Raw genomic sequence first — 24,753 nt, forward strand, 5'->3', positions numbered from 1 at the left:
ATAAGAGATAAGCAATACTTTGTATTTCACTCAGATGTAGATTATGAGCCAGGGAAAAGCAAGCTTAAAAGGTGAATGGCTTCTTTTGGCATTAGCTGAAATCTCTGTATAGTCTCCAAAGAAAGCTGACAGCGAGTTCAAGCTACAGTATGGGAATTCTATAGTCAACAAAACCCCTGCTTTTTAAGCTCCAAGTCAGAAAAATTCAATGTGGACGACCACTTATTGAAAGGGTCATCATCCAACAGAGAGAAAATTGCTAGAGCAACAAAGAGCTCAGAAGTATTCCTCAGTTTACAGAAACCACAGAGAAGGGCAAATTCTAAATTTGTCTCCTCCTAGTATTAATCCAGTTTGCCTCCAAGGATCAATTTATCCAGTAGAAACCACATTGTGATGGTGCAGCAGTCAAGTTCCTCCTTCTCTGAAATCTGAGCTAAAATCATAAAATAAAACTGTTGTTTTATGGCTGCATGCTGACACTGAACTTCTCTCTAGCACTGAAAGCACAGCTCCAGCACTGCACTGACAAGCAAGAAGGGCAGCTGCAGGCTCTTGCCCCAAGCTGGATTTTTTTTCCCCATTTTCCTCAGTGGAACGACTTTTGGTTTTGTGCTCTAGGTGACTGCACTGTGTGTTGGCATTCTCAGCATGTTTATAGAGTCAGAGCTTAGGAAGAACATCAACAGCTTTCCCACAAAGTCCCAAGGCCCTGAGTATTTCCCTTTCAGAGAGGAGGTCACAATGCACTTGGTCTAACCGTGAGACTGTGCCCATGAGGCTACGCCTGCATCTGCGCTGCCGGTGAAAGAGTGATCCCAAGGCAGCACTAACCTTGCCCACACACTCTCCTACCAATGACAGTGAAAGCAAAGCCTGAAGGGGCTTCTCTATGGATCCTGGAGCAGGACTTTCCATGCATTAAATGACTCACTATGAGACAAAGCCAGCTCACCAAGTCATACAGTGGAAATCCCACTGCAGCACAAATAAAAACCTTTTCTATCGTAAGGCATTTATCCTTCCTCTACAAGTCCAACTTCCTGCAACTCTTCCCCTTTCTGATATTCATTCTTAAAAGCATCCAGTTAGATTCTTCTCCTCACTTGCTCACATTGGTGCTCCCAAAGCAATGAATTTGATTTGCTAATTACTGCAATCAGGGGAGATAGGGAACATGAGGTAGATTAAAAAATTGCTCAGGCTGGGCTCGCTCTTAGCACTTCACCCTTTTGATATATCTGTGTGGCAAGCTCAACACTGAACAGCACTTGAGTCAGCCTCAGTTTGGAGTCGGGAGAAATTAATTGCAATCTAATAGGATTCAAATTGGTACAAGGGATTCCATCATTATGGGACAAGAAAGAGTAAAACCACAGTACATTAGCCAGCTAGGAAAGGGCTTCAGTCAATGCAGTGGAACAGGCAACACCATCGCTGAGACATGATGAATTGGGAACTCATTCATTGTAATTTATTAGTCGGTGGTGCCGAACTAGCATGTGAGCCAGGTGGGAACAGGCTACACCTACACAGTGTTTGTGGAAGGAATGACATTCCCTTTGCAAGGTCTAACTTGAAATAATTTTACACTGATGTGAAGAGGTGTCACAGCTTAATTCAAGCAGCAGTTATGTGTACTGGAGGATGAAAGTGTAAATCAGCAGCAGACTGGGAAACAGAAGGCTCCCGGTATCAAATGTCAGCGAAGTTGCTCCCTCACTGTGCAACCTTTGACAAGTCACTTGACCTCCTGGTGCTTCAATCAAGGCAGCTACAGCACTGGGTTAGAAGCAAGATTCCCATCATAAGCCATATTCACCCTCTGTGCTTAGAGCAGAGTGCAGCCCCTACCTCGCTGTATTTGAAAATGACATCGGAGTTATTACATGAGCCTGGCCCCTGGATGTTTAAAGTCCTGGGTGACAAACAGGCTTTATGTAATGAATTATGGCTAAGCTGCGAGAGTAAACTCGACAGACATGCACATGCATTCGCACTCACACAAAGCCCAACTGTCCCACTTCCACATGAGCAGCTCCAAGGGAACAAACACAAACCAAACGGAGGCTCAGCTGAGGCATGGATGAATGCACCTGCAACGATTTCCTTCCAGGTAGCACACAGAGAGGGTAGTAAAGCCCAAGGCACCAGAGGTTAACAAGCTTGGATCCCTGTGGGCTTACATTCCTGTTCCTACTCTATGCTACAGCCTACGCCACTGCATATTCATAACTTGTTACTAAATTAAGCAATCATTCACATGGCTGGCAGTTCCACACTCCCCCCTGATTTTGCTGGGCAGGCAGAATTTTAGGAATATTCTGCAGTTCATTTCATAAAACAGAATGTAATCCACCAATACTGGAGGTGCCAACACAATTCACTGGCAGCTGCTATTCCCCTTCCATCTTCTGCTAGGGAAAATCTTTTGGATGCCAAATCCCCCAAAGCACAGATCTACCACCCTCACACCTAGATGGACCTCAATGACTCCCTTTTGCCTCTTCCCACCTGCTGTCAGTGAGGAATAAAGCAGAAGTCTTCGAAGCTGTCACTCCAGGGAGGATCAGAAGACCACACTGAAGGTGAATGTCTGGGTCTGTAAACCAAGGACAGTATGTAAACAAATGCCACTGCTAGGAAGAATAAAAGGGATGAATAAATAGTGAAGAGCAGAAAATGTTTCTCTTGGCAAGCCAGGGCTTTGACATCCCTTTTTAACCCACTGCAATCAGCTTTATGCATGTCTCATACTCTGAGCTGCATAATCAAGAGGGTCTCTTTCAGAGTAATAGATACCTGAGCCCCGTGTCAAGCATACATAAGTGGCTCTATTCCTTCCCAAAGCCTGGGAAGCCAGTTACTAAAGACAGAAAGCCACAAAATTATACATTCAGTATTTCTAACCAGCTTTTCACCCTAGAAGACCTTTGGAGGGTTTATAATTAAGAAAATGAAAATGCTGAGGCCAGAAAACTGGCCCAGCAAGTTTCCTATCAAGATCCTTCCCTGAGTTTGTAGTGTGGAAACACTCTCAGTATTCACACCTAGTCCTCAATCATGAGATGATGATTAATACCAGCATTAGATCATCCTCAGCCGTTGCCAGAGCTTTCTGCAAGGTTCCTGGTGTTATTGAATTACTGAACAGTGCTCAGCACCTCTAAGCAAGCTCTATGGAAAATGAAGCTGGCATCCATCCTGAGCACCTGATGTGGCACATTGACACAGCATGATGCAGAAGTACTAGCTTGGATGGAGTGATTTCTCTGACATCCTCCATCTGAACCGGTTTGTCATGCTTTGGGTCAGCTCTGAGCTGACGTGGCAATGCTGTTTCCAAATGTAGTCAATCTCTGTATAATGTTTCACAACTTAAGACCAATCCCTTAAATCTTGCTAGCAAGATTCCTACTGCAATGACCTCCTCCCTTCCTTCTTTAGCTTGGAAAAACAGCCTTGTATTTTCCTGTACAGTAATAAAATAATCATCATGTCCCCTACTACTATTCTTCTGTTTACTGCAAGCATTTTAAGAGAAAGCAAAAATTCTTCTCTCTGTTACAGATAAGCAAACAGACAAAGGATGGCTAAGTAACAACTAACAATCTAATGGCAGAACTTGGTAGCATAAATCCTTTAACCTCAGCAACTCCACCAATTAGTCTTACTGGCATGAATACAGCCTCTCCTCTTATCCCAGAGTTATTTTTGGAGGAGGAAAATACTTTTAAAATTATGTGTCCTCAGTGTCTGGAAACAGCAAGGAAAAGGAAAAAAAAAAAAAAAAAAAAATCAACTCAGATGCCAACTGCCATTGTGCTAGAGATCATGATTCCCACCAAATTCAAAAGTACAAGTGTCAGAGAGAAGTTATTTCCTTATGGAATGGCTACCAGGTGAAAGCCAGTGTCTGACAGTAAAAAAAGATCATATCACTTGTTAAAATATTCATTTATTTTAACACACATAGTTCAACATTGGAAACAGCTGTTTTGTTTTGGTTTTTTTTTTTTTTTGGATAGGTAAAAGGAAAAGATTGATTTTCACTAATTAAATCCTAACTCTGCCAGAATAAGGTTGAAGTCAACAAGTACATCAATACTTAACTAGGAATTAACTAAAGGCTCTCATTTGTGCAGCTGTATTAACAACCTTTGTTGCATGACACAACTCCAAAAGCTTTTCAGGCTGAGCTGGTTCAGTAGATACACCTTAAGCAATTACACTACATCTCAACAGGCCTTGGAACAGCAGGATAGACCTGAGCAATGTGAGTCACATGGTGCTGAACACTGCAGAGAAGTCTCAGTTGTCTCCATTCTGTAAATAGATACAGCTGAAGCAGTAGAAATTCCTGTCATTACCAACCTAAGTTAAAGACCTTCTACCAAAGTAAATAAATAACTATTAGGAGAATCAGCACATGGTGATGCCACTGAACTGATCAGAAATCCCATTCTGAGTCCTTCTAATGGAGCACAATGCACATCTTGAAACAGCTTGCACATTTTATTTGCTTGGATCTATCAAAATAGAAGAAACACATTGATCTTAGTCAGAGCTATCAGAATATAATAATGGAAATAAGAGTAAACTGGTAAGTGGGATTTATGCATGTGTTTAAGTGAGGAGTACATCATATCAATAAGTCACTGGGATTTAGGCTCCCAACTAATGGAATCCTTGGGGCAGCAATTTCTTGTAAAACCATCTTTGGGTCTTGTTTGTTTGTAAGCCTTGAGTAGCAGAGAACTTTTTCTCCTTTTTAAACAGATTTGCCTCTTACCAAAATACTTCACAAGTTTGTAAGAGCTTCCACTTCTGCACCCTCCTAATCCAGTCCTCACCAGCAGCATGGTTCTGAGGAACATCCAGCAGCTGCTGTTCCAAGCTCCTCAGGATCACAAGCCTAGCCTGCATGAGTGCTCCTCTTCCAGTTAAGGGCAGAGCTACCAAAGTACAAGCCTCCAGGGTTTCCATCACTGCTAATTTCTTGACACAACTCATATTTTCATTTTGAATTGAAATAATTTTTCATAAAACCAATTCTTCCCTGTGCTCTCAGTTTCAATAAACAATAACCACAAGGTATTTGTCAAGTTCCCATACAACTGAATTCTGTAACTCAGCTGCCTTTGGCTTTGCCTTAGGCTTGCACTTATTTAAGGTGACCCAAGGTTGCCAGACAAACAATTCAGTTCATACTAAATAACACATGTACACCATATATATATATAAAAAACCCCAAACAACAAACTAACAGCATAAAACCCAAACCCCACAAAATATGCCTTTTTTTTTTCCCTGAGACAATGTAGACTTTATTACATCTGCTATTACAACATGCCTATAACAATGTTCTCTAACAAGCAGCCCTAAGGTCAAATGTGTCCCTTGATCAATTTACTAGAGGCCTCTGGTGCTGCTGCTGTGGGTAGACTGTCTGGGGAAAAAATAATCCCTTTATTCCTTTGCTTCACTGTAAGGGAAGGAAGGGGAAAAAAAAAAAGCTGTCAAAGACATTTTTCTTCTCCCACTGCTCTTGACAAGTCAGGTAAACAGGGAGGGAATATCTGTCTGCAAAGGACTGTAAGAGACCAGCATTTGTACAGGCATATAAAAACATCCTGTTTATTTACCAAGCTACTCAATGAAAGAGGATGATTCAGAACAAGGCTAAGGGGATTGGGAAGATGTCTTAGCAGAACACCTGCAAAACTATTTTGTATGAGACAAATAAAAGACACTCTGGATGTGGGTGTCGTGTGGTTTTTATACAAGACCTTAACAATTCAGTACATTGCTACAATCAGAATGCTCTGACAAGCAGCAACACTAACTGAGATGTTTCCAGCAGTGTAGCTATGACATTAACCTACTCCTAGCTTGTCAGGAAGGCTGTGACTCCATCTGCTTTCATTCAACAGATCAGCATCAAGTAATGACCACACCTAGCAAAGCACACTTGACATTAGTAGGCTTGCTAGAGAAATTGTTACCTGCTTGCACTCAAACAGCAGGGAAGGAGTTAAACTGATTGGCCAAAATGGCCAAGCACCACTCTTACTCATGCCTGACTGCATGACTTCTGCTTCATACATTGTGATTTATTTTCATCTCTATGTGCAGGTTTTAGTCACAGACTGGTGCTGGCACTAATGGGAACTGCCCTATTCAGCCCCACAACTTGGAGCTGGGCTGGAGACTGAGGTGCCTCCAGCTATCAGGAGACAATTCTTGGGGCTGCCTCATCTTATTCACTATGTGCCTTCCCATCACTTCTGATTAAACATGGTAATTCCTGCAAACACAGAATGAGCAGCTCCTTTGAAAGACACACACACACACACTCCCCCCCCAAGAGAAAGAGTACCCATTGCAGATGACCTATAATGGGTCTAAATAAAGCCTGAGCTGTTCCTTACTCATGCATAACTTCACTGCTTCTGTTCACTCCACACCCTGCCCGGTTGGCATAATATGCAGAAGGGTTTTGGCATAGACAATTGAAACACCCACATGCTGCCTGAACTAAAAAGCTTGATCCTAGACTCTCTTTCTGAGCACTAAAAAGAGACTTTTATTTTGATAACACAGGTCCCATCTGTACTGTAGGTTTCAACCCACAAAGACTGAGCTCTAGATTAGGACAGCTGCAATCTACAGCATCTCACCCCACAGGATGGTTAGAGGAGGCTTCAAATCAGGCAAAATTCCAACCTTTACATTTCATATGACTGGAATAAAATTCCCCCTAAATTAGCAGGCACACCTGTAAAAAATTGTCACTCGTGGCAAGTAGCACAAACATTGGTGTGGTCCAAAACCAAGGCACAAACAAGGAACAGTGGGCCACAAGGAACAGGCACAAGCATCTTAAGCAAGCATGTATTCCCACTGCCATATCCCAAAACAATTTTAATCCATCTTTCTCTTTAAGCAGAGAGAGCACCGCCACCGGTGATGATACGACAATGACAAAGGAGGGCTGAAATTCAGACCCAAATTGTTATTCCCCTCAGCTAGGCAGTTATGCACAAGAAACACTGCTTGTAAACACTTCTTTGTCAAACACTCAATTACAAGCTGCTTTATGAACAAAATGAGCCAGTCACAAGGAAAGCAAGAGACAGAAATGGGGAAGCAATCTACAGTGGCATGCAGCCATTATGCTACCATGTCCCCCAGTAACATGCTCAGGGCACCTCTCACATGAGAGCACAGATGTGTGCTGGGAAAACACCAACCTCAGATTTTCAGAATGGGGTTGGGTGCTGTGGGTTTAGACCCTGTTCTCTGCTCTAGGGGTTATTTCTTATGTGGTAAGCAGTAACTTTTCTCATTTTTATAGTATCGGTTTTGCACCATGCACAAGGAAGTGAAAGAGCACACGGACAAATGAGGAGCAAGTTAAAAATTCCACTCAGGTAACACTTGTAAGATCACTCTTCCTTTGTGCCACACCCATTTACACCTTTATGCAATTAAATTGTTCCAGATGAGCTGAAAAACAATTAGAAAGAACACTGATTTTTTTTTTTTCCCCATGTTAAAGCTGCAGATCTACTCCACAACAGTGAAGCTGATTTAAGTTGGAAGGGACTTTGAAGATCATCTAGTTCCAAACCCCCTGTCATGGGTAAGGACACCTTCCACTAGACCAGGTTGCTGAAGGCCTCATACAACCCAGGGAAGGGGTATCCATGACCTCCCTGGGCAACCTGTTGGACCATCTTCAATCCTAAAGGACTGATAGACTAACTCCAGGAACATATCTACAGGCAATATATGTCATGTTACATTACAAAATATTGCCCTACAGCCACTTGAAAGTTTTGAGAACCAACAGAAAGACAACTTTATGAGATCCAGAACCACCTTCAAGGAGGCTCCAATATTACAGTGTCAGAGGGCTATTCATCACAGCTGTTATTCTAGCTGCCCTGGACAGCATCCACTACTTGATCCATTACCTTGTCCTTGGATCCTTTTAGCAATATTATTCCAGTGGATAAGGTTTCTCCTGGAAAAGGATTTTCCTTGTTTTTACTATTCAGTGTAAATGAGTCAAGCAAGACTGTAAGAGAAAACATTACAGTGTACAAAATGAAACCTATTACTAATCTCCAACTTTAACTGGCATTGGCATCTGCAGCTGAAGGAAAAATTAAGCCTCTATCCTTTTCTCTAGTGTCAAAACCCAAGCTTTAAACCAGAAGGAAGTGGAACATAGAAGGAAGGGTGAATATGAAAGATTTGGTTCTAAATTGAAAAGCCTGCACATATTTGCATGTTCGACTTCAGACACTAACTTCCAGAATCCAGCAGCTACCAAAAAAAAAAAAATCCCTTTTGCATATAACGATAATAGAATTTTATAACTCCTAAACTTAGCATTCATGAAAACAAATTTCAAGGCTCAACTTCAGACATAAGTTAGAATCCATTAATAGTGCTAACAGGCAGAAAAACCTACATACAGACAGGGCATATTTCAACTTTTCAGTTAAAAGACACATGCAGACCCAAATATGCCTCAGGACTTCCTCCAGCCAAAGAGCTTTAAATCCATCACAAACCCCTGCTGGCTTTATAGAACACTTCAGTTTCTTTTAGACAAAACATTAGAGAAAATAGCACAGGCCTCATGGGCTGACTTTGCCAAATAAATAGCATGGTGGCATTCACCTGAAGAGCTACTAGCAACCTTGCTTGAAGGACTAAAGGGCAGAAAAAGAAGAGCTTATTTTACTTAAGAGCTGTCTGCAAAGCAAAGACATGCTTACTCAAGCTGTGTACATTCTCAACAGCTCGTGTAAACCATCCATCAGGCAGAAGTATGAAAATTAGCTCCCTTAAGAATCTACACTGAGAAGAGGTCGAGGGATATGGGTAACACTGCCTGAGGCTGCAGTTTGTGAGGTGAGAGCAAGTGAGAGGTGGAAACCAGCATCATCTTTGATATGCTTCCACAAGGAAAGCCAAGCGAGCTGGACCGGTGCCATCGAATGACTTCAGGCAAAGACTGGCAACTGCCAAAGCAATTCTGCTACAGCTCCTGCTGCACTGATCCCAGCAGCCTCTTCCAGAAATGGAGGCCCATAGCCAGCAGTAAGCAAGGCCGAGTTCTGCATGTTGGAAGTAACAGTATTTCATGAAGAAGGTCTTTTGTTTTCTGCCTCAACCACAAGTGATATTGGGATGTCGTTTCTGTTTGTTTTAAATCACCTCAGATTTAGACTGCAGCAGTGCAGAGGGTTTAGTTATTACAGTGATAAACTAGAGGAAGAATGTTTTCTGTCTACATCTACTATGCTTGGTTTATGCCCACAAGAAAATACCTGTGATTATCCCAAAGATTGCAGGGATGATCTGAAGGAACCACACTCTACCTGCTGCCATTCAGAGGCCCTGTGTTTTACTGCAGACAGTTAGTGCAAGCCCAAGAAGGGGGCTGCAAGTAGGTAACGGATCCCAAACCCTTGTGCAAAGCTAGCTGAAGTATTAGGCAGCTAGTGCTCAAAGAAAGAGGGGAAAAAGCCTTCAGACACTTCTTGTCCAAACCAGAAGTAAAACACACAAAAAGGCCAAAGCTGCATCTACTGCTTCTAGGTCACAGCCTCTTCTGTGGCACCTGCATTACCTCGAAAAAGGAGCTCCACACAGCTCACAGGACACCCAGAACGTGCCCTATCTTACTGCCATGAAAAGAGGCCCAAGAAAAAGCTCCAGTACCAGGCAAGGTCCTGAAGCTCTCCAAACAGCACACACTACTAGGACTAGCTGGAGACAGAGCACCATTCAAACAGTGCTGTGTTTCTCCATTCTTCAATTTGCAAAAAGCAGGAGATCCAACAGAAGACCTCTATCTTGGTGCCTTCTCCAAAAGCAAATATAAAAACAAAACAAAACGAGAGGGGAAAAGGAAAAGAAAGAAGACTCTGTGCATTGTGTCAACCAATTAAATTCAACAGAAAAAAAGATACAAGTGGTTACAGCTTCCTGTAAATTACTTCATGTAATTAAATCCCCTTCTCTAAATTACAAACTACTTAGCTCTTCTTTTACAACAATGTAACCGGTGACCACCAACAACCTTTTTTATAGCATCTGATGCCACATAAGTTGTTTGCAACGAAATTTTCTTTTTATTTCTCCCATTCAAAAGAAGTCATTGTAATGAGATCCATTCACAGCTACTTACAGGAGGAGCAGGGAAGAAGAGAGGATTGCTTTGTTTCCCTTTTACCCAATGCTGTCTGAGGCTATATTTAAGCAAATGTGACCTAAAGTCCTTATCAGCCAATCTAACTGTGGGCAGAGAAGTTAAAGATGACCCGCAAGAGTTTTAAAACACTAATCCAGGTTGCTCAAGGCCTCATCCAAACCAGGGAAGGGGTATCCATGACCTCCCTGGGCAACCTGTTCCAGTGTCTCACCACCCTCACTGCCAAGAATTTCTTCCAAATATCCACTGTAAATCTACCCTCTCAGAGTGTCTCAAGTTACCAAGGTCTGTCTGGCCACAATTCACTGGGTTCAAAGCTATTACATCTTCTCAGTGGGGAACTGAGATAGAGACATAAGGCCCCTGAAGACATAGTGGTTCAACTCCACTAGAGGTAGCCTAAGAAGTCCCAATGCAGAGAAAGCACTGATAGCATCCAGTGCTGTAATCACTGTGCTCTCCAGACCTGCTATGATGCATGTTAAAAATGCTAGCAGGCATCTGGAGGTCTGAACACACTGCTGCTGCCAAAATGCTGTTAAGGGGGAGAGGCAAACAAGGACAGAGATGAATTTTGGAGAAGAGGAGAATCCGATACAAAGAAGGTAGAAACCAATGCTGCAAGCAAAGCCTCAGGGTCCACTTCTGGGACAGCAGGGTCAGTATCATCACAACACCATTATGATCTGTAAATACAAAGCAGGAAGCAAAGTGCACATGGCAAGACACTGCATCTCCACCCCCACAGCCACTCAACTTCTGCTTGCTCTGCCACCTGCAAGCAGTGCCCACTCAAGCAGGTGTGAAGCCCATGGTAGTAAGAAACTGGTCCCAGGTGAGCAAGCCCTGCCTGACCCCGCATGGATCCAACATCCCCCAGCTGCACTCCAGGGCTGGGGGCACACCAATGAGCTGTGCTCAGAGGCACCTGAGCCTCTATGGGAGAGTCCTTCCAGAGCAGGGCCAATAAGGGACACAGAGCAGAGCTATTGGCAAGTGAGGGTCAGCTACCACAAGAGAACTCACTGGTTCAGACAAGTAAGTATTGTACCACATCAGTGAAAAAGACTCATGAAAAACATTCTCCTACATGCAACACTTTCAGAAGCTCAAACACACTTTACATCGCTGTTCAGAAAATACTTGCAGTGCACTAAGTCCAGTCTTTCTGTTTCAAGCTTCAGAATTGGTCTAAAACCAGTAGGATTTCTCCTCTCAATTCTAATAAATATAGTCTCCTCAATTTACATTTCTCTACCAGAACTGCAGAGGGTTTTGAAACACATTTTTCCAGCTTAAACAAAGACCTTCTCCTACCAGAGTTTCCAGTAGTTTTATGGCACTCTTTTGCACTGCTCCTCCTGAAGCACAGTATGTTACAGAGATCAGCTAGGGAAGCTGTGCTGCAGCTCTCAAAAGGTGGCTGAAGTTGCCTGTGCCACATCTATTACACAAACCTTAATCGTCTGAGGTTCATTCATCACTTCAAGGAAACACCTAAGAGACTGAAGACACTGTAAAGTTGCCCCTCTGCTGCAGGATGGAAACTGCAGCCACTTCAAGAAACCCGACCAGTTCTTGGACAAGTTTAGTCAAAACACCAGAGCTTCTTTGTAACACCAGGGTTCTGTCGGGGAAATAAACATCCAGCACTTATTTACGAAGGATTTTTCCTCCTCCTGTCACTGCTATGCTATGCCCACTCCTTCCCCCTACTTCGATGCAGGCAGCAGAATACCAAGTGCTGTGCTAACCAGGACTCAGAGCAGACTTTTAAATTAGTTCCTGACAGTGCAAACAGATTGCTATTGATTGAAATGAGGCTGATTTTAGGCCTGGGATTAGCAAACCTAATGACTAAATACTGTATTGCCCATTTCAGTGCTTCACACCGGTACTCCCCAGCGGTTTGCCAGGCAGCTGTGTAGTCTCTGTGCTTTCAGATTAGTGTAAGAGAGCCAGGCCAGGCCACCTGCTCATCTGGAAATGAGGACCTCCTCTGAAAGCCCAGGGGACAGGGCCCCTGCCACCACCACCTCCTTAAGAGCTTTGAGGCCAGCATGTTTAGAAGCCAGCACGTGCTTGGGAAAAGCCTGCAAGGACGGGACGAGGGGCAATGGCTTCAAACTAGAGAAGAGTAGGTTTACACTGGATGTTAGGAACAAGTTTTCTTCACCATGAGGGCAGTGGAACACTGGAACAGGTTGGTCAGGGAGGTAGTTGAGGCAGTCACAGAATCAGGTTGGAAAAGACCCTTGGGAATCACTAAGTCCAACCAATGACCCTACTAAGCAAGGTTCACCCCTAAACCATATCCCCAAGCACCACATCGAAATGATCTTTAAACACGTTCAGGGCTGGCGACTCAACCGCCTCACTGGACAGCTCATTCCAAAGCCTGAAAAAAATTTTCCTAATGTCCAGCCTATATTCAAGATGAGGCTCAACAGGGCTCTGGGTGACCTGATCTAATTGAGGATGCCCCTGCTCACTGCAGAGTGGCTTGCACTAGATGACCTTTGGAGGTCCCTGCCAACTCAGACCGTTCTATGATTCTAAGCTGGCACTGAACCATCGCTCCACACCTTGGAGCAGGCCTCCCCTGCAGCCCTGGGTTCACACTGATGGGAATCAAAGCACCAACCCAAGCCATCTCCTGGGGTTTGCAGACAGCCTGGCTAGAGTCAGCAGCAGAGACTTCACATAGATAACATGTCCTAATGTCAACAGTCCAGCTCCCCAAGCAATCATAAATGCCTACTTACAACTAATTGGGTACAGATCTTTCATGTCCAAATTATGATTGTTGTATTTAAAGGTAGAAATGGATCCTGGTTTTAAGCAATACATGAAGCAACAGCTTTCCGGTTAAAAGAAAAGGAATTTTCTCTTCTTTCTCTTCCCCCCCCCCGCCTTTTGCTTTGTTGTTTAGTTTGAAAGAACATTTAAATAACAATATCTGCTCACAAAAAGGGTAACATCAATTAGAAACAAAAAGAAACCGGTTTGTATAATTTCAGTGTTCAAAAGCAGTGAAATGGAAACACCAAAGCAGCACACACCAAAACAAAGCAATCCCCAAAACCCACATTAAAGGTAAGTTTTGTTTTGTTTTTAACATGTTGGCTGCCTGGAATTCATTTGCTTGTAATAGCCTGAGATACTGCAGTTAACAGTCACTCTTATATTTAGACCCTCTCAGACACAACTCAGCTCCCAAACACTGTATTATTAAGACACTGAAGGACAGGCATATCCATACCTGTCCTCTGGCCTTTAGACAAAGGCTCCAAAGGTTATGTTTCAGACTCAGTCTCATACATGGTTGCTGAACCTCAGCTAAGGTACATTTTAGTCTCTGAACTCTGCATCATTAAGCAAACATTCGGCCTCCAGCCCACCAGTGGCTTCAAAAGCACGTCCAAGTTTTCAGTTTACCATTTAACATTGTCTGGGACAATACAAATAAAAATCAAGCAGCTACAGGCTCCTATTGCCCAACCATCAGCACAAGCAGTATGGATGCCAAAGGAAATTTTCCACACAAGGTATTTCATTAGCCAATGAGTTTTTAGAGCATTTCTCTCCAACTTGGGAAAGGTCCCACAGCCTTTCAGTACCACCACCACCCACCCCTTGTCTAATAGAGCCAAGGGTATGTAATTTGTTTGAAGACAAGCTATCATTTTTCACCTAGACATCAGAATATGCATCCTGGATGGAAAATGACTTGTGTATCACCTTTAGTCAGCTCAGCAGTAACCCAGAGCAGTGTTCTCCTGGAGGGGTGTGGGGGGAACTGTTATATTCATCAATGAATGTTGCATAATGAGCTGAAGAGCATTGCAGAAAAGCCACATGAATAGGTAATCAAACATGTTAATGTCTGCAGTGTTTGCATGTTAATGCTGGCAGTTCCAGTCCAGCAAGAGCCACAGCAACAATGCACATCAATCGTCATTAATGCTCAGCAGTTTGACCAAGGCTGGGGATTGAGTGAGGTACAGGAATTAGCTTTGCTTTCCCTCCTCCAGGAAGCTCTGGTGAAGTCAGAGAGGTGTCACACCTCCAGAGCAACGTGACAGTGTTAGCTTCTTCACCCTTTCCCCCCAAGCTCCAAACGCAGCACGCTATTTATGAGCACTAAGTACGTGCTACACCACCCTGTCCTCCTCAGCTTCTCTGAGACTCTTCCTCATCTTGGGTGATTTAAACAGTGGGTGAGGAAAGGAAGGAGGAGGAGGTGTAAGACACTCATCTTGGTGACAAATGACTACTTGCAGAACAGAGTGCTATTACAGCCCCATTTAACATCCAAACATATTCAGTACACCGTGGTGCTCCTGAGCTGACTAACCACAACCTCTTCCCACTATCCCCAACTCTTTTCAGAAAGAGGTCAGCCCATTTTTAGTCTGCATACAGAAATGGTAGCAAGTCCTGAAGCTCTCAAAATTCCTCACTGTTCTACATTCCAGGGAGATTCCAGGCAGCTCAGAAGAATAAGCAGCTCCAAAAATGAACCCAAAAGAGAGAAAAGCCGCTCAGCCAAGGTTAATAAAAGACAGACTCAAACTTCAAAGGCACACTCTCTGAAAACTAAAAGACAAAACAGGGCAACATAACTGGATTGAAGAGGTTTCATCATATGTCTACCTCTCACTTCATCTAAGTGAATTATACACCCAATCATAGAGGAATCATTTAATGAGATGATGGGCTCCCCACTGGCACTGCCTACAGCTATGGTGGAGATTCCCTTCCACAAACCACTGCACTAGCCTTGGACATAGCTTTTTAAAAACGCAATGAGTCCATTTCCAACAAATGCTCCCATGCTGGAGGCATCTTCCAAAGGGGTAGACTTCACCACAGGTCACTCTGGTTACACTAAAACACATCACAGCTTTAAACACCTTCTCATTCCTTGACATACCCTTGATAACTGTGAGAAGTTTTGCTGATTTCCACTGGAGAGGAACAGTTTCTAGTCAGCACCTTTCCTTGCACACATGCTGAGAAAAACCCTAAACTCTGACAAACTTTTGGGCTGAAGAAACTGTGAAGTGCCCTTTTTCCTTCTGCTTGGTTACAGCAGGAGACAATTGTGTTTGAATGATTTCCATGCACAGTCAGAGTAATAGCCTGGAAAGGACAAATGGGGTCTTGCCACCCTCTTGCTATATCCTGAGGTCCAGAAGAACCAAATATTCAGAAGCATCCAGTTATCTGCACGCTTTGTCAAAAGGGGTGAAGTATTAATCTAATTTCCTAAACAAAGCAGACAACCTGGCACTCAAATCAGCTTACCACTTTGCACCTCTCTACAAGGATTAGCAGAATGCCATAATTATAATGCCCAATTTGATTTATTAGAGGAGACTGCACAAGAAAGACGACAATTGAGTAGCATTGTGAAGAGAAGGGATGAGAGTATAAGGAAAGCTTCAAACTGAACAATAATTTCTAAGCAACATCTCAATATAATTAGCATTAATTACAGTAAGCTTTCCAAATTAGGTATAAACCGATGTTTAATAACCCCGAGATGCAGAAAATCACCCCCCAGTTCTGGGAAACGTAGTATCACAGCCAATTTGTCTAGACAGCTTGGCAGGAAATGCCAGAATTCTAGGTGTGAACTTTGTGGTTATTAAAAAAAAGGAAAATTTATTGAACTTGTCTGTATCATTTGCATAATTAGATTGAACTAAGAACAGCCAAGTTTATCTAGCTTAGCTATTGCTGCTACTTTCATCAACCTTACAGACCTGAAAATTGGTCTGGTTTTCACAACTAGATCAGCTAGGATAATAAAAGGTATGTTTTAAAACTCCCTTTTCAACAAAAGCTGAATTCCAAGTGTGACTTGTTTAAAGAGGCACAGTATTAATGAGTCACTCATCACAGGTTTTATTTTATACTCTTTGTGCAAGCTCCTTGGGTTCTGTTGTATTTTTCTTTGGAGTTTGTTACTTGTGCTTACAGGATTAAACAATGAAATATGAACTCAGGTTTTCATGAATGTGGCAGCAAATGTTCTATTTAACCACTGATGGCAGCCAAATACTAACCAGAAGAAATAGATAATGATCTCCTCATTTTTCAGAGCTGAAGTAGAAGTAATCTAAATGTTTGGTAAACTAAAGCAGCCAAATGTAATCACAGACAGTGGAGTTTGGCCACTGTAGCAAAGCCTCTTATCCCAAAGGTTTCTGCAGAAGAGTCGTGACATCCCTAGTGGCCACCACTAATTGAAACTATTTCAAATTTCAGGTAGATATCATCACTATGGACAGCCCTTTCCTCCCCTGCAGAGGGTGACCAACCAGCTCAGCCCAGCTCCAGGAAGAGAGGACCTCCCCACTGCCTGCTGAGCACAGCCTCAGAGACCCACGAGGGTGCAAAGCCCTGAAAAGGCACCAAACTGCCTGCAGCCTGAAGGAATAACTCTGAGCCACAGACAAGCAGCATTTACTGAAACCAGGCTTTCATATTGGAGAAATTTGGGTAACAATCGAGACCTGATGACCTCACTTCCAAAACTCCAGTTGGACCACTCTCAGTTGCATCAACCCGAGCATTTGTAATGTTACTCCAGGGAGCAGAATGGGAAGTGAGCCAGTTTTATGTATACTTTGCAAGGGTCCCTGGATTAGGGTTTGGGGCCTTTTCAAGTAAATAAAAAACCCTGACACAACAGCAGCTGATGAAGCACAAAGTCCCAATCCTGGTGTGACAGCAGGAAGGAATACCATCCAGCACTATGGCTTCTAAACCCTTTATATCAAAGCCACAGACTTCCACCGAAATACATCTTTAGCATTTTGTGGGTTTGGATGCCAAGAACAGGATCCTGGTTGCTCAAAATATGATCAAGATTAAGATGTGCATCTATTCACCCCTAATAAAAAGTTGTTTTAATTTGCACAGGGTATTTGTGCACACACTCAACGCACTTGCAATCAGAGGGGGACTTGAAATCCTATCACTCATCTACTAGCAAAAACAAACCAGAAACTTGAGATATTAAACTGCATATACACTGAGGAATCTAAAAGCAAAACATTTGGTATCGCTTTGAGGAGTTACAAGAAAACAAACCCAGCAACTATTTCACTAGGAGTGCATGGCTACATGATTTGCTACCTGAACGTTTGCAAGCAAAGTACTAACATCTTTACAGAACTTATTTGCACTGAATCACTCCAACTATTATTTTGTTTTCTAAATCAAAAGGAAGATAACACAAGTCTGCTAATTCGTTAATGGGTACTATTAGCCACTGGAAGACTGGGGCCATGAACAGAGCTTCTAATGCAAGATGTGATGAATCCTTCTGAACAAATACGGTGCAACATCAATCACCACAGATTAGGGATGGTGGTGAAGTTAAGCAGGAGTTTACATTAGATAGCCTTAATGATCCTTTCAAATCCTAAAATATTTCAAGTCTGAAAAAACACTTCCAATATGTGGAGAGTTCAATCTTTTGTTGTCTGGCACACATACCGAAGCGGTTTCACTGAACAGAAGGTGTGCTTGGGTTAAATAGATCTTTTTCTCTGCTTCACAGAGAATAAAACGTTTTTAATTGTAGTGTACTTCTTGGCTCAGACCAAATGCTGGAGTGGTAAGCACAGTGGTCTTCCACTGGCCATCATTTAACACCATGCTAGGGGACAACTGGGAAAGTGTTTGCTTATAGATTCAGGCTGCTGTGCCATGGGGATTCCAAACTGATGAACGAGCACTGAGTCACCAACAAATCTCCCTGCTGAGCAGCAGTTAAGTGATAGATAGCCTGCCAGCCATAGTGCCTCTTCTTTGTCACCTCCCTGGCCCTGTACACACTGTGGTTCAGATGGGAGTGTCTCCATAATCGTCCCCTCTAGCATGGTGACTTAATTCATTAAAGCTCTACCACATTTAGAAGGGCACAAAGAAAACAATCCCCAGAACACAACTCCCTCCAAACTGACTTTCCACTTCTAAACCACTTGAATGTTCTGTCCTTCTCAACATCCTGTTTTGGGGGCATATGAACTTGATTCATGAAATGGACATGTTTGCAACTTCCATGTGCATGCTAATAAGCACATCTTCCCACAAGAGGTCTATGATCCAACAGAGGATTTCCATATGCATCTAAGACCGCAAGAGCCACAAACCAACGGTGTGCATCACAGCAACCATACAAGGGAGATCTGCTCCTTCTGTCCTACATTACTCAGGACACCTCATCTTCCATTTTAGCTTATAAAACGTGCCCACAACACAGGATTTGTGCACTTGGCCAAAAATTCTATCAGAGACATTGTTTTCACCAGCACAAGTTACCAGAGAAGGCAGCTACAGCAACAGCCTCACACTGGCCACTGCCACAAGACAGTCATTCGGACGAGAAATAATTTCCCTACCTGTTTGGATGGCTTCAAGGGATGCTTCTTCTTCATCCGCTCTTTGCCTCTCTCTGCCTCTCTCTCGGAGCTCCCAGCATCATTGTTATGGCCATTTTCACTTGGCTCAGCAGAGACACAGTTTTCAGATTCTCGAGGTTTCTTTCCTGGATGCCTCTCCCACTTCTCCTTCCGCTCCTGAGGCTTTAGCGACATGTCCTTCTGTAAAAGAGGAGGTGGGGGGGAAAAATAGTAAGTTAAGTTCTTTGAGACTACTTTTAAGCATTAGGCAGTATAAATATTGAAGAGAAGCACAAACAAGACAGCATGTTCTTTCCAGAGATGACTTAAGATGAATAATTAGGCACGCACAATGCAAACAGTAATTTTAGATTAGATTAGGATGAATACTCTCCAGGCTATGTGTTTGATTAATTTCAGAGATGCTGGAACTGGTTATGAAAATGAGTTTGCTTCAGATTAACTCAGAAAACATACGTCAACAGCACAAGAACAGCATCCTGAAGGAAAGCCTTTAACTGCTCAACTGAAGCAGAGGTGGTTTTTATTTTGCTGTGTTTCTGATCTCAGAAAGCAACATATCAGACCCCCCTTGGGCCTGACAGTCTCTGACTCAGAGCAGCATTCATATGGAGAAATGCACTTCTAAAGCCTACCATGCATTCAATAAGCCAGCCGAGATCAATGGGATCTAAACACATAACAGAGGTTGAACACTTCTAAGTGCTAAGCTTCTGCCCCAGCCAGGACTGTAACACACAGTCTGAGCACAGAGTAAAAGCAAGGATGTCATGTCATAATGATTAACATAGGAACTGAGATCAGAGAAGGGAATTACCACTGCTATCCCTGGCATCTCTGAGGACTGAAAGCTGAACTCTTGGTGACAATGTATTAACCTTGCCCCCTACACACACCACCCAGAAAAAGAGTTAAAGAAATAACATGCCAAATCACCATGACATTAGTTCACTACAGCCAGATAAATGTTTCCCTAATGTCTTTTATTAGCTGTTCAAATGTAAAAATCAAACTCTTTGGGATGTTTTGGAGAATCTCTATCCCAATTAATTTTTTAGGCAAGATAACTATCATAGAACAGTTTGGGTCATAAGGGACCTCCAAAGGTCACCTGATCCAAACACCCTGCAGTCAGCAGGGACATCCTCCACTAGAGCAGATTGCTCAGAGCCTTGTCCAGCCTGTCCCTGAATAATCTCCAGGGATAGGGCCTCAACTACCTCCCTGGGCAAGCTGCTGCAGTGTTCCATCACCCTCATGGTGCAGAACTTGCTCCTAACACCTAATCTAAATCTCCTCTTCTCTAATTTCAAACTACTGCCCCTCATCCTGTCACTCCAGGCTTTGGAAACAGCCCCTCTGCAGCCTTCTTGTAGCCCCCTTCAGGTACTGGAAAGCTGCTATTAGGTCTCCCTGGAGCCTTCTCTTCTCCAGGCTGAACAAGCCCAGAGGTGTTCCAGCCCTCTGATCATTTTTGTGGCCCTCCTCTGGACCCACTCCATCAGGTCTATGTGCTTTCTGTGTTGAAGGCTCCTCAGCTGGACTCAATACTCATCCCAGATGCAGTACTCCTAAAATTAAGAGATACCTTAAAAGCACTGTTTGCCATGCAAGATTTGTCAACTTCAGCCACTGAAATTTTTCTAAATGCCTCATCCCCACTTAAGCAATTACACAGTGGATATTTGTATCCTACATGAATACAGCTTGCTCACATAAACGTACACACCCTCAGTACTGCAAAAAAAGAGATCACAAAATCATTAGCTCCCTAGTCTCTCAAAAACTAAAGCCCAACAAAAAAGCAAATGAGGAACTGGGATGAAATGCCCTGCTGATTGCTCTAGATTACTTCCTCCCCCCTCTCCTTTAATTAGCAAATTGACTGCCTCAGTGTGTATAACACACTGATTCTACTCCAAATCACTGACTGCTTAGGCACCCTTCCCCACAAAGTGAGATGATGCACTGACACCTCAGGGTCACAGAGACATTGAAATTTGACTCACAATGACAAAATACATACAACTGTCTCCAATTTCAACCCAGGTTCAGAGGCAATCAGCCAGTACCCAACCTCTGTGCACCTTGCACAAGAGGGTCCTGTGTGGCTGGCAAGCTCCTCAAAGTGCCCATATATGCAGCAAGTTGCAAAACCCCCATCCCAAAATTAAAATAAGCAGCACTGTCTCAGGGGTGCAGAACACACTAGAACACAGCTCAGCTTGCCAAGTCCATAGCTAGTGGAAGAGCAAGGAAATGATTGTCTGGCATTATTCTCCATGTGTGATAAAAGGAAGAATACAAATTAGCGTTTAGTTGCTCTCTTTGGTTTTTAGTTTTAAGTTAACACTCTAAAGCTACAGTTGGAGATGCCACTTTCAGGTCACATTGTCCTATTTGCTGGGAAGTTGATGAGATAGAAATCAAAGTGCTCAGCTTTAGTAAGTAACCAGAAACTAGGGAAATTACATCTGTTAACTGAGACTCAGCAAAGCGTTAGGAACCCAAGTCACCAAAAATGTGCACGTCCTAAAGCCAGACGCAGCTGCAGTGTGTCCACGGATGCATGGAAGCTGCTGCATGAGGTGACATGGGCTCATAATAAGGTGAGAAAGGAGGCCATGGCAGGGGAATGCCAGCACCTGAAAGCACCAGCAAATAACACTACCGGCTCCACATCATGCTCACTTTTAAGGATGCTTTCCAAGGCAGTAAATGGCCATTTTGGTTTGAATTCTAGCTGGCTTCACATGGGGATTTGGCCTCTGTTACCGCCTTAGGGAACATCTTCCCTCAGCACCCACAGCACACTCACTGCAGGTTTGGGATGATTCACTTCACCACATCACTACCGTGCAGAGCTGTGTTTTTCCCTGTACTGAATCCTACAAAATTCCCTGCTTAGAAATGTAGCTTTTTATCCCCGTTTTGTTTGGAGATTTAAGGTTTGTCTCACCACTGAATTGCCAGCAAAATTAATTCAGGGAATAGAGTCATAGCTGGATCAAAGCCAAGGGAATAATGCATTCACTTGTAGTGCCACTTGTGTCCAAGAATCTCAAGCACTTTCCAAACAGCCATGAATTAAGACCCAAGCCTTGGGAGCTGAGGCTGCTGCTCGCCTCTGACAGGAGGAAGGCACAGGGAGGCATCCTCAGCTCTGCAGCAGGTCTGGGGCAACCATGGGGAAGCAGCCAAGTTTCTCTGTCCTGTGAAAAGAAAACCCCTTCCACACACTACCCGTTCCTCCCCACTTCAGCAGAGGACACAGCTCACAGGAGCTGGCTTTTTCTGGGAATGCAAGACACTGAACTCAGCTTCTCCTTACTGACAGAGGGTGACAGCAGAGCTGTTCTCTGTGCCGTTAAATGCAGAGCTCTTTGCAGCCTCAGGCTGAGAGCAGGAGGGGGCTAATGGGGCTTCTGTTCTTGCCTCCTTTGTTTCCTTTCTATTTACTCTACTAAAAGAGCCTTCCAGCGACTGCTCTTTTACTGAAGTTTATGACCTCCAAGTTGGGGACCTCACTTAGCACAAGAGCTTACTATTTTTGGATGTGCATCTGTGCTTGTGCACAGGCAATTGCTGGAAAATTTCAGCATGTACAGACTATACAGTGCATCACTGCAGTGAACAACAGTTATTGAAGCACCTTGACTTCAATCCAGAAATTCCAGCTGGCAGGTGAGGCTGACCTCCTGACAAACTGCTCCACTGGGGCCTTCCCCCCAGACAAGCCCAGACCAGCAATTATTTCTGCCCTTTGCACATCACAAAGCCTAGGGATTCACACAGCAGCAGTGTCTGAAAGTCAGGCCCTGAAGTCAAAAGGTCTCAACATCCAGCCTTCTGGTTTCTGCTCAGTCCCAGGAGTCAGCAGACCCGACTACCTTTGCTGGCAAGACCAGTGAATCCCTTTCCCCAGGGAAGGCTGGTGGATCCAGGCCCATTCTCTCTTCTCAGTTCCAGGAAGGAGACTGCCAAATCTTGTTCCAGAGTACACAAAACTATTTTGTTCCTTACTACTCACTCCTTCCAGGGCTGTCTCCTACCTGTCCTCACTTAGGAATCTCTCTCACACCTTTCAGGGTAGGCTGCAACCTCTCCATCTGCAGCCTCTCGTCTGTCTGGGCTGCAGACGGAGAGCAGATGGTTCTAATTGGCTGCACAGTTACAGATAAGAAAGAATTAGGCCTTTCTTTAGAGCCTGCTCCCTGGCAGTTACTTTGTAAATACAGAGATTCTATCTCCCCATTTGCTTATGTGTATGTACAGATACCAAAGAACCCTTCAGCACTAACTGAAATACCTTGCACACCAGCAGCTGTGAAGATCCACTGGCAAAGACCTCAGCGCAGGCTGGCAACCCAGACTTTGCAACAGATTTTTGGAAGTCCGTAATAAAAAAGTCTCTGTGATGTGGTTTTTCAATGCATCAAGCAAGTCCAAGTTAAGCTTGCAGCAAATCTGGTCATCTCCTTAATCACTTGGAACACTCCTTCCCGAAAAGCCATTTTTCTGCCACCAAGGCACAGTTGCAATCTCCAAAGACACTCAAGGTGCACACCACCCAGTTTATAAAGCTGTGAACAACGCAGGTGCACCTATCTTGGCTCTGAAATGATGTTCTTACCCCTAAAATGCCACAGCAAAAACACTTGTGCTTGGTGGATTCCACCCAGTCTGCTTCATGAGGAATTATCCATCAGCCCTGGAGGACTCTGGCACAAGCTCACAGCCACAGCCATCCGCTGGCTGGAGTTCTCACTGTGTGTTTGCTCAGCCCAGCTCAAACTGCCTTAATCTTCCAAGTTTACACAGCTCTTTGAGATCTCAGAAAGCATGTGGATGGAGGTTGGGGTTGTAAATACCTTTCACACACAAGGAACACTTAAAGAACCTGAGAAAAAGTTCAAAAACCACACAGCTAGATAAAAACCTCAAGCATGCTGCTAGGGTGCAGAGGACAAGCGTAACACCTACAGTTAATACAATAACTAACTTCAGCCCTCAAGCATCAATTCAAAATGCAGCCCTGGTATGAAATTGAACCCACTACAATGCCCTGTCCCCAGGGCCCCATGGGACACTGCAAGGCTCAGACAGGCAGCCATGGACTGGTTACACTCAGCTCCTACCAGATTGCTTCTGCTGACTGCAGAGGATTAGATGGGCTGATTTCCCAGAAGGGAAACAGCCTCCAGCTTCTCTCTCCACCACTCTTCACTGCAGCACTTATTCCTTAAGTTGGGGAACATGAAATGTCCCACTGAACATCAAACAAGAAAAGGATCCACACAAAGGAAATGAAAAAATTCACTGCTGTCTCTAAAACTGACCCTGCTTGTCCCTGTTTCTGCCTCCAGCTTCTGTCAGCACAACTGCAGTGGAAAACCCCCCAGGATCTAAGCACCATCTATCCTTACATCAACTTGATCCTGCAGTCAGCACTAGGGTTGTCAAATGTGATTGTTTAATAGCTCAGGGGGAGAACCTGGCTCAGAGAGGTACTGCAACAGATTACTTTTATGGGTTACTCTTAAATATTCTCACTGACCTGATACCCAGTTTCTAAAAGAGCAACACGCAAACAATACTGACTTCAATATTCTCATGCCTTCTAAGCAGACAAAGCACATTACAAATACAGACAGGACCACTACTAAGGGAAATCTACTGTCCATTTAGCTGCATAAAGGAGGTGCATAAAGGAGACAGTAATTCAAATGGAAAGATAATACTGGAGATATACCTGAGAAATGTACAGGAAAGGAATTAACTTTAAGGCACAGATTTGAAGATGGATCTGCAGAGAGAGAAACCACTGCAAGAACAGGAGCCAGCACAAGAAAAGATGAGCAGCCAACAGGCAAATGAAATAAGGTGAATAATAAGGAGAGCAAAAAAGGAATGGGATGAGAGAGATAGGTAACGCTACCAAAGCGTATCAGCTAAGACCACACCAAAGTGACTGAATTCAAACTTAACATGGTGAACAGGCAGCAAATGCAAGTGGGGATCTTAGAAATGAGCAGAAGTGTGCTTTAATGGTGGGAGAGGAGGAGACATTTGGAGCTC

At 43.7% G+C, this 24,753-nt stretch overlaps 1 protein-coding gene across 1 annotated transcript in view; it reads right to left on the minus strand.

Annotated features, from left to right (window-relative positions):
• Window positions 1-24,753, minus strand: part of FBRSL1 (fibrosin like 1) — a 546,528-nt gene that overhangs the window by 378,330 nt on the left and 143,445 nt on the right. The window contains exon 2 of the mRNA XM_054392510.1: window positions 18,655-18,855. Coding sequence (XP_054248485.1) covers window positions 18,655-18,855 — 201 coding nt within the window. The remainder of the gene's footprint in view (window positions 1-18,654; window positions 18,856-24,753) is intronic.

Source organism: Indicator indicator, chromosome 26 (genome assembly GCF_027791375.1).
Source record: "Indicator indicator isolate 239-I01 chromosome 26, UM_Iind_1.1, whole genome shotgun sequence".
Classification (NCBI taxonomy): Eukaryota; Metazoa; Chordata; class Aves; order Piciformes; family Indicatoridae; genus Indicator; species Indicator indicator.